This window comes from Papaver somniferum, chromosome 5, assembly GCF_003573695.1.
Source record: "Papaver somniferum cultivar HN1 chromosome 5, ASM357369v1, whole genome shotgun sequence".
NCBI lineage: Eukaryota > Viridiplantae > Streptophyta > Magnoliopsida > Ranunculales > Papaveraceae > Papaver > Papaver somniferum.
The window spans coordinates 192679969-192690326 of NC_039362.1; the positions used below are offsets into that span (position 1 = coordinate 192679969).

At 36.2% G+C, this 10358-nt stretch overlaps 1 protein-coding gene and 2 non-coding genes across 3 annotated transcripts; all 3 read left to right on the forward strand.

Annotated features, from left to right (window-relative positions):
• Positions 1 to 3236: 3236 nt before the first annotated feature.
• On the forward strand, positions 3237 to 3434 carry LOC113284674. Its single transcript, XR_003328313.1, has one exon. It is a non-coding gene; the product is annotated as a U2 spliceosomal RNA (small nuclear RNA).
• A 298-nt stretch (positions 3435 to 3732) lies between these two features.
• On the forward strand, positions 3733 to 3894 carry LOC113284956. The gene has a single exon (XR_003328479.1). It is a non-coding gene; the product is annotated as a U1 spliceosomal RNA (small nuclear RNA).
• A 449-nt stretch (positions 3895 to 4343) lies between these two features.
• On the forward strand, positions 4344 to 5523 carry LOC113284129 (protease Do-like 5, chloroplastic). The gene has a single exon (XM_026533546.1). The coding sequence runs from the start codon at positions 4441 to 4443 to the stop codon at positions 5203 to 5205; it is 765 nt and encodes a 254-aa protein (XP_026389331.1). The 5' UTR covers positions 4344 to 4440; the 3' UTR covers positions 5206 to 5523.
• The last annotated feature ends 4835 nt before the right edge of the window (positions 5524 to 10358 follow it).

Here is a 10358-nt window from a genome sequence, read left to right on the forward strand (position 1 = left end):
GAAAAAATTCATTTCAGTGGGCCCAATCGGTATTTTTTTGATCTCGGATAAAAAAAACCGTCCTTTCTTCTTTGTGGATGAATTACACACAAATTTTTCCTGTTTTCCTATCCAGGATCAAAAGGTTTGTGATATTTCTTTTCTTTTTGTACAAAATATCTTTTTATAGATCTCAATATACCCCAACCCAATTGCTCACCATTCCAATTCTACCGATGCTGACTTTATGCAAGAAGGTTGAGGTCTCCTTTTTGTACTTGGACGAGTTACGAAGCCCCCAACTCCTCGTTTTTTCGGGAGCAGAACTCAATTCGTTGTTTCATAGATAATGAATGTTTCCTAACTCTATTAGTGTTTGCATCCCTGTATATTTCCATGAGTTGTTTGGGGGATTAGGTCTGTCGAAACAAACACACCAAGAAAAAAAAGATGAATTAACTGAAGGATTTAGAATGAAAAAGATAATCTTCCTCTGATGATAAAAAAAATCATCATAAAGATGAGAGAAAATCATCCTAAAAATGAGAGAGAATATTTTTAGTAGTAGGAGATTATTTTTTGTTTAGAAAAATTTTAATTTTGTTCTAATTTTGTTCTCGATTATTCTATTTTTTTAAAAAAAAACCCCACCCCCTCTATCAGTCACTATCTTTCTCGATTATTCTAATTTTGTTCTTTAGACAAATTTTATTTTGTGTTTATACTGTAGAGATGTCCAAGTACTAAAATGACTTAAATATCCCTTTTAATTTTACGCCTCGGGTTTGCGAAAACAATTCAGGATCATCTTGATAACGCTTCATTCCCCGTTTTTCTCTTTACGCCCCAGGGATTTGCCGATTCTAGATCGTGAGATGACTCGGTAGTGCTTTATTCCACGTTTTCCCGACAAGAAGCCGATATAAGGTTATGGGTAGATTCAACATCGTGTCGAAAGTCGCTAACGTTCTATTTCCACTTCTTTTATACTTCCCACCAAAAAAAACGTCTGGACAAAAAACTGATTTCAGTCATGAGAGTCTCATTTATGAGTTTATAACGCTTCCCTCATGGTCTTCTATTCTCTTTCCATCTTTATGCATCCAAAGTCGATAAATTCCTTTGAGAATTTATCATCCCGCATTATATGGAGGTTGAGTCAATCCCACAATAAATATTTTTACTGGCTACATATAGAAGGTTTATAGTCTTAACCTTCCTCAAGAGTTATTCGGGTGGCCTATACGAAACTTTAGGCGTCAGAAAAAAAGTGTATATCCTAATTAGTAGGTGGGATATCTTTGGGAAGTGAGAAACTTTTGCGCATCTAGTAGTCGGGGCATCACAATATGCTACCTCACACGTATTTCTAGTTGTTAATTTCTTTTTAGGCCAAATGATATCTGGTTTGATCTTTACCAAATGATATCTCCATGATCCATCAAGGTACTCTCTAGTAGGACTCATTATTAAAATTACGGCCTCACCTTTCCCACAATCATCTTTGCTCCTAACTTCCTAACTGAGACACCATGTTTTAAAAGACACGTCAAGCTTGAGTCATGAACGACTTAGCTAGGGTCACGGATAGATTTTGGTCACGAAAAAACAATTTTGGATAGCCAAATACGTCTTAGGTCATAAAAAAATATTGAATCATGGGACAAACTGTATGCATACTCCTCGTGATCTGCGAGAAAAGTTATACTCTTGGTTATGTTAAGACACACTACCTGCAAGTAGTGATCTTAATTAGGTTTTGCATATCTGTATGATTTAAAAAATATATATATATATATATATCAGTGATATGTACTACGCGATTTTCATCTATATGTGGATTACTAAAAGCTCTCATATAAAGCATATATATTGAATATTTGAATAATTTTGAGATAAAAACATATTTTACAAAATTTGTTTCATATTGGAAATAAAATATAAATTTAATCTTCATTAAGTTTTAATTCTAAAATCGATTTTTCGATAGGTTAGCCAAAGGCCTATTGGATTGAAGAACAAGGTATGGGAAAGCTATCAAATCTTTTGAGATTAGAAGCTCGGCTTATGTTTTACAGTTAGTTACTCATCCCAATTAAAGTTAATTTGGTTTTCAGCCTTCAATTTTATTGAATGTGAGTATTCTATAAAGGAAGAATTCATTAATAATGGTTCCACAATAGAAGTTGAATATTTATGATTGTGAGACTTAGAAGGTTAATGATTGTCTCTCCATTGCTTTAGTTTATTGTCTTAGTTTCCCAGCGAAGACCAAGGAAAGGAATGTATGCAAAGGGAAAAGAAATCATGAATTTTGAGTATCCACGAAGGGATAATAAATCCAGAAATTGAACACCTAATTGATGATGAATTGTTTAAACAAATTGTCTTTCTTAAACACATTACTGGACCGTTATAATACTCCTATTAACATGATAAAGGTATTATGTAAACCATTAAGTTATAGGTAGAATTGGTTACTCGGTATACTTTTTCCTAGCCAACACCACTACAACACGCTGTTGCATATCTATCGCCTTGAATGATTCAACCAATCAACATCATCCATTGTTGAAATACCAGCATTACCTTACCTCGGTATAAAGTCCAAAACTTCGCTTTAAAAATTGTATCACCTCCTTGCCATTGCAGACAAACCGAAGTATAATGCATCGACAAACACAGCCTTCGAATCATCAAACGGAAAGTCTAGTTCCATCACTGCATTCTGCATACTTCTTTTCCACAAAAGCAAACAACTGGATGATGAAAAATTATTGGACAACTTCATGTTAACGAACATTAGCTTCGTCAACAACTGTACCTTTTTGAAAATCCCAACAAAATCTGCTAAACCAACAGCTTGAGCTAGGTAGTGAACGATCATCTTGAATATCGTGGTTAACCGGTTATTTTCACCCTTATCATTGCCAAGTCCCTTAGAAGTGGCGGAAATGTTGCGTTCGTCTTCACTACTATAGTACCGTCGTCAACCCCATAGTCGGGAAGGTAGGAAATTGTCTCCATCTGAAAATGTCTTGCCTTTTCAGATATAAGTGACTCCAGATTGGGTGTTAGTTACTACTACATCAGAGTTTGGCACATTGTTATCGAAGTATTTTCAGACACTCGTATCCTACCCATGACTCGTATACCTAAGCCGGAGTAAGCTAATACTTTAGTCCCACCTAGACTAGTTAAAGCAGAAGAACGGAAACGAGACTGTATAAAGCAAGAAGCTAAAGAATTGAACAAGCATACCTTTCTCGGCCTTTTGGCTAAGATCAAGTGTAGTATCTGTTCTTATCAGTTTAATATCTGATATTTGAGCCATCGGCTCACACGATATTAAATTAATTTTTTTCAAGGGGGAGTTCCCATCACAGCAGCTTGCTGCTAGGGTTCTCACGCGTCGCCTTTGTGTTGCACTACTGCATAGGCCTGGCACACCCCAACCAAAACTAAGATAAAATTATGTTCCCTAACCTGGACCCTTTCACCAGTTTCGCAAATCTCAGAGCAGTTAGCTCTTGAATTTGGTGTTCTTGCCACGGGTTTGGCCTTCAATGTGAACCTGTATCACTTTGGGAAATCCAATCTGAAAATGTCCAAATTCACCATTGCTTCTAGAAACGGTGGTTCCAAATTCACCAATAAAAGCTCTTGGTAACACTACACCAAGGTCCAAGTAAGATCTTTGTTCTTATAGCCCAACATATTAAAAAAAAAAACTATCCATTTTCCGTAAGGATCATACTTACCTGGACGGGGTCTATGACTGATCATGAAGGGTCATGGCCTAGGTTAGTGACTTCCATTGCACTTTGGAAGGGCGCTCGCCTAAGATCTCCCCACTGAGGGAGAGTCTACGTCATAATTTGTTTCTGAGGGGGAACGCGTCCGGGCGGCCCCTGCCAATCTTCCAAGTCTAAATTTTATCTACGGTTGTATTATTTAGCGTTTGCTCTTACCATAGTGCAGTTTGCTTGATCCGAACAGGATCTGTTATTTGAGCTTGATCTGCAACACTTGATGATCTCGTCAGAATGTGTTGGACAATAAGTTTCTCTGAAAAATATGGAATTGCATTATCTTAATCATCAATTTTCTTCGCAAGAAAAAAAAAAAAAAAACTTCCGACTGTAGTTCCCCAATTTTATTTTATTTTTGATAATTTTCCGTTATGGCCTGTAAACAAGCCCTTCTGTTAAAACATGGCTGCCAAAAATCAAATTGAAGGCTACTATTCTAATAAGGTGAATTCGTTTGGATAGCAGGTGATCATCAGCCCTTGTGTTGTTAAAGGCACTTAAGATAGGAGGGGGACTCAATAGCACTTTAAATATGGCCACACAAATTGACTCATGCATGTGGCTTGAAGATAAGATATGAAAAGGCCACATCCAAGAAATTTTACAGTCAATAAGACTAGTGGAGGTGGTGTTTATTCTAAACAGACCGATGGTGGTGGTGTTGGGTTCCATTCATCATCACTTGATCTCTAAATCCGCAATAATAATCTCAGCAAACATTTCTTCCTCTTCTTATGTGAACAACTCACAAAGATTGTTCCTCACAAGGCGGAATTCTTCAATATTAGCTACTTCCTCAATTTTATCTTCTTTTCTACATTTGGCGTCTTTTCAGTTGGCAAATGCTCGAGTAGAAGAAGAAACACCTCAGCGCCAAGAAGAACGAGTCGTTCAGGTATTCGAAGAGGCTTCTCCTTCGGTGGTTTTTATTAAGGACTTTGAATTAGCTGAGACCTCGTCAGGCAGAAGCACAAATACTGAAGAAGTTCTTACGAAAGAAGAAGAGGAAACTGCGAAAGTCGAAGGGACTGGTTCTGGTTTCATATGGGATAAAAGTGGACACATAGTGACCAATTATCATGTCATAGCTAAGTTGGCAACTGATACGACTGGACTTCAGCTTTGCAAGGTATTTCTTGAAGATGCACACGGGGAAAAGTTCTCCAAGGAAGGAAAACTTGTTGGTTTTGATCCCACGTATGATTTGGCGGTTTTAAAGATCGATGTCGCCGAAGGAAATTTCGATCTCAAACCTGCTCTTCTTCGACATAAATCACCAGAGGTACCAAGAAGAGCAGGCACCAAAGTTCAGTATCCTTCTCTCATCTGTTTTAAGAGATTCCCGACATATCATAAGATTCCCGTTCTTGGAAATCCGCACTTTTCCAAATCCAAAAAACAGATGGAATTCTAGGATTTATCCTTGGGGCAAATACTTTTATGCATACCTCCTCTGGCTGATCCACACCATACTCTATTCTCGTAAGATGATACACACTAGCTAAGAGTCCGCCTGGTGCTACATCATAGGCACACTGAGAGCGTAATGGAATGCCAATCCTCGGGCTTTATTTGTAAAGTTTCGAATCCTTGGTAATCGAAGCCTAAAAATCTATGAACTAACCCATGCTTGACTAGCCAAGCAGACAAATGACCCTGCATATTTTTAATCTCTCCCGGATTTTCATTTGTATAAGTAGTTCACGTTTACGACGAAATTTTGGAAATTAAAGTGAAAGGCATTTGCTATTCTTCTGCACAAAAGAAAAGTAGTATCCCTAATTCACTAATTCATGGGAAGATACTGAACTTTGGTATTTTAAAAATGTTTCATAAGGTATCTCTGAAGTAGATCGCGATTGATAGAGTAATCCTTGATCATAATTTCCAGTATGCGTGCTACGTCCAACATAAAACTTGTGAATGGTAGTAAAACATCGATTATTTTGTTGAGACCCAAATATATCTTGGTAGATTTCTCGAGATACCTTCTTACGAAGTTTTGTTATAGCATCGATAACTTCCTCCGGTTTAGGAGGGAAACCTGGCAAATAAACATCCACAAGAATTAAATCACTACAAGTGACGGAGATACGCGATTTAAATAACGGAAAATCCAATATTTTAAAAGTGTATCTAGAATGACTGGGAAAGTGGAAACAAGACCAGATATAATTTGATCATTATGATAAAATCCAAAATCCTTTGAGATAGAGCCAATCATTAGTTCCCAACCATGAGGCGAATGGAATCTGATACATAAATCAATTAATAAAAGAATAGAAAAAGCTTTTATTGTGTCACTTAAGTTATAGAGGAATTCTTTCACCCAAGAATTAAGAACGAGAAGTTCTTCATTACCTAGAATAGAATAACCACTTAGAATAGCGAAACAGATTATATTTGTCGAGAAGTGCAAAATTCTATGAATATGACCTTCATTGTGCATCTTGACCAATTGTATCGTTTCTTTGTGGATTTATATACAGAGCTTTTGTATATGTGTCTCCGGGTACTCCTTTATAATTTCGTCCAAAAAGAAAAGTTCTTCTAATTCTATTAATTTTTCTAGAAGATTCTTTTATTTAATATCATTCAAAAACATTTCGGGTTGCCTAGTATTCCACCAATTTGTAACCCAGGATTTCAGATTTTTATTAAATGAGAGAGAAACCCACCAGGGTAAAAATAAAATAGATGCAAGATATGTGAGGGTAGTGAATGTTTTCTTTTGTGGCATTTTAAATATGTAAATTACTAAGGAAACCACCTCTTTCGTCGACTCTATCCGATCGAAAATTTCTATGAAGCATGAGTTATATAAAATGAAGATTCCTTAGTTCTTTTCCTTCCCCCCATGCTAAAAAAACATTAATTCTTCGCAGTTCATTTCAAAATACTTCAATTGGTACGCGCAAGAAATAGGCCAATTCCGCCGCTTTTTGTTCAATTTCTCGTGGAGTCAGATTCTCATCAGTACGAGTCAAGGGAATGGCTCCCTGACCTCTGATTTCCATATAAAGGACACGACGAGGAAAAAGACCCTCTTTAATTTCGATTCTAATCGACTGGACATCTCTCATAAGGAATCGAAGGAAGATACGACGATTTATTCCAGGAAATCCCCAACGAAAAATACACACTATTCCTTCTTTTCGATCAAATCGGTCATAACCACTACCTACATTCCACGAAATTGTGCACCATAAATAGGAGCTAATGAACAGACCCGCGATCCCATAGAAAGACATAACGATGCCTTGTGGAAAAAAGAGGATTTCCTGAGACGGGAATAAGGATATCAGATTCCTACCAAGATAACTAGAAGTTCCAACCAATAAGAACCCTAGTGAACCTAAAAGAAGGATACAGGCCCAGCAGAAATTACTTGTTTTTCGAGACCCCGTTATAAGTTCTATCCATATACGTTCTGAGCGCCAGTTCATACTAGATCCAGTTGCATTTTATTGGAATTGAGAGAATAACCCAAATGAATTTTACTTTACTTTTTTGTTCCCGAAGTAACTCTCATCAACTAGCACTATTATGATGTGAACCATTAGAAATAATTCATCAAATTGGTTAAATATAAAAGCGTCTGCTTCATAGGAATCTAGACAATCTTATTTTTTTGAACATGAAGAAATAAAGAAGCCATTGCAATTGCCGGGAAAACTAGGCCCACTAAAGGCACAAAAATAGAGGGTAAATCAAAAGTTGTCATAGAATGGATACCTCGATTTAAAATTTGTACCTGTTATAAAGATATCTTATGATAAATATATCTATTTATTATAAGTATAGAATAATAAGTGCAAGGAATGTAGAACTAAATATGAGTTCTCACGGGAAATATTGAAATATGCACGATTTCTATTCTATTATTTTATAGATTTGAATTTTTCTATATCTATAATACGTAAGAGGATAAGATGAAATTCTTTTTCTTCATAAAATTTTGCTAAAACAAAAGAAGAATGTATTCTTTTATCCTGTTGATCGAAACTTCCTGATTACTAATCAGTAATATAGCACCAATTATAGGTATAAAATACATATCTGGAGGAAAAAAGAAAAAGTAAGTATCCGAAACTTCTGATTCTTTTTACAATATAAATAGATCTTATGCCCGTAATGAAAACGAACTCTTCTTTTTTTCTTTACCAATAACTAAAAAACTTCTTTGCCGCAAATAAAATAACTGAATTGAATGCTCTACTTGATTGAATTTTGATTTAAGGGAAAGAAACCGTGAAGCTGAAATAACTCACCCAGAACACTTTTTAAAGGATTACGTGGTACGATTGAGTCCAATAAGCCCTTGTGGAATAAATACTCAGCCGCCTGGGAACCATCAGGTACTGTCTTATTCAATGTTTGTTCAATTACTCTTTTACCCGCAAATGCAATGTAGGCATTAGGCTCGGCAATAATGATATCTCCCAACATACCAAAACTTGCAGTCACCCCACCGGTTGTAGGAGATGTAAGGATTGATACATAGAATAACTTTTTATTTGATTGATAATTATATGAAGCGGAAGATATTTTAGCCATTTGCATCAAGCTCAAACTTCCTTCTTGCATGCGCGCTCCTCCCGAAGCACAAACTATAATAAGAGGTAGAGCTTTACGAGTCGCATGCTCGATCAAACGGGTAATTTTCTCGCCTACTACGGATCCCATACTGCCCCCCATGAACTGAAAATCCATAACCCCAATAGCTATGGGAATACCATTTAGTTGACCTATGCCTGTTTGAATAGCCTCGGTTAACCCTGTTTTTCTTTGATAAGAATCGATACGATCTTTATAAGGTTCCTCTTCTGAATGAAATTCAATGGGGTCCATAGAAACCATGTCTTCATTCATAGGATCCCAAGTGCCCGGATCAACCGAAAGCTCGATTCTATCTGAACTGCTCATTTTCAAATGATATCCGCATTGTTCACAAACATTGAGTTTTGACTTAAAAAATTTCTTATAATTTAACCCATAACAACTCTCGCATTGAACCCACAAATGTCTGTATTTTTTATTTATATCGAGATCATTATATCTTCTTCTCATATTGAAATCACTTCTATTTGTGCTAATTCGTATACTGGAACTCTCGTTGTCACTACTATTTACACTTTCATTACAAATGTAACTATACATGTAACTGTCGCTGTAATTGTAACTATCGCCTGAAATGTAATTATCAATACTGATTTCAGAACGAAGATAACTATCAATGCAATTAAAAATGTGATTATTCCAACTATATTGAGTATCATACATATAACGATCGTAGTAGTGATTGTCGCTTTGAGAACCATTATTCAGATAACTATAAAAGGAACTTTCTAGTTCATTCATAAAAGAGCGATCGTTGTCAATCTCGAAAATAAAATTTTCAATATTAAAATATATCGAATAACTGTTACCATTACGATCCCTAACTAAAAAGATGTCATCAGAGATCAAACTCCGAATGTCCCTGACATCGAAAAAAGTATCCATATTATTAGCACTGGAATTATCACTATCGTCCCCACTATCAATATTTTTATCCCTATCATATAACGGGATCTTCACTTCCACTGGTATTTTCAATAGGACCAAGACTATCCATTGATTTACTTAGCCCAGACCTATGTTTTAATTCCTCGTTAAACAACATCGAATGGAACCACCTTTTTTCCATAGAGCTTGTCTGCCCCCCTATTTGAATGTAAATACAATAGATGAATAGTCATTCGATGAATAATAATTTGAATATATCCTCTCGGAATAAGCATATAGATCCAATAGAATAATTAACTAATCACGGATGAGTCTTGAAAAAAAGGATTCTTTTTTTGTGGGAATCTGGATATCACTTCACTATCAATCTATATGATGGAACCCTTTCTTCAATTAGAATAGAAAGCGAGGGTTATCCCGTGCCGTGTACAAATTCTAATCGAAAAGATTTGTTCTCTCCTAGAATTTTTTGGAGAATAATAAGTTTCTATTGCAATGCGGAAGGAAAAGGGCAATATACGGGACGGGGATAAAGCGTTGTGACCATTGGCTCGATTCGACCATAGTCCGGATTAAGGGGTATAGAAAATATTCTACTAATCCCATCTCAAGGATCCATAGGATTAATTATGGATCCAACAACAGAAGGATTTGAATTGTTGAGTCTTAGATCTTGTATTTAATATTTTGTATACCGAAATCCAGTATGTATATATGCCTGGAAAATGAAATAGGAACCTTATTCGTTATTCGGCTCAATCCTTTTTTAGTAAAAGATTGGGCCGAGTTTAATTGCAATTCAATTAAAGGAACGAATGGTAATTACTGGATTACAAAGTATCCATTGCTTCAAATTCGAATTTGATTTCCTTCCATACTTCACAAGCAGCTGCTAGCTCAGGGCTCCATTTGCAAGCTTCACGGATAATGTCATTACCTTGACGAGCAAGATCACGTCCCTCATTACGCGCTTGTACACACGCTTCTAGGGCTACTCGATTTGCTACAGCACCCGGTGCATTACCCCAAGGGTGTCCTAAAGTTCCTCCACCGAACTGT

What these genes read in the sequence shown, in the direction of transcription:
- LOC113284129 (XM_026533546.1), top strand. Translation starts at nt 4,441, where the DNA reads ATGGTGGTGGTGTTGGGTTCCATTCATCATCACTTGATCTCTAAATCC.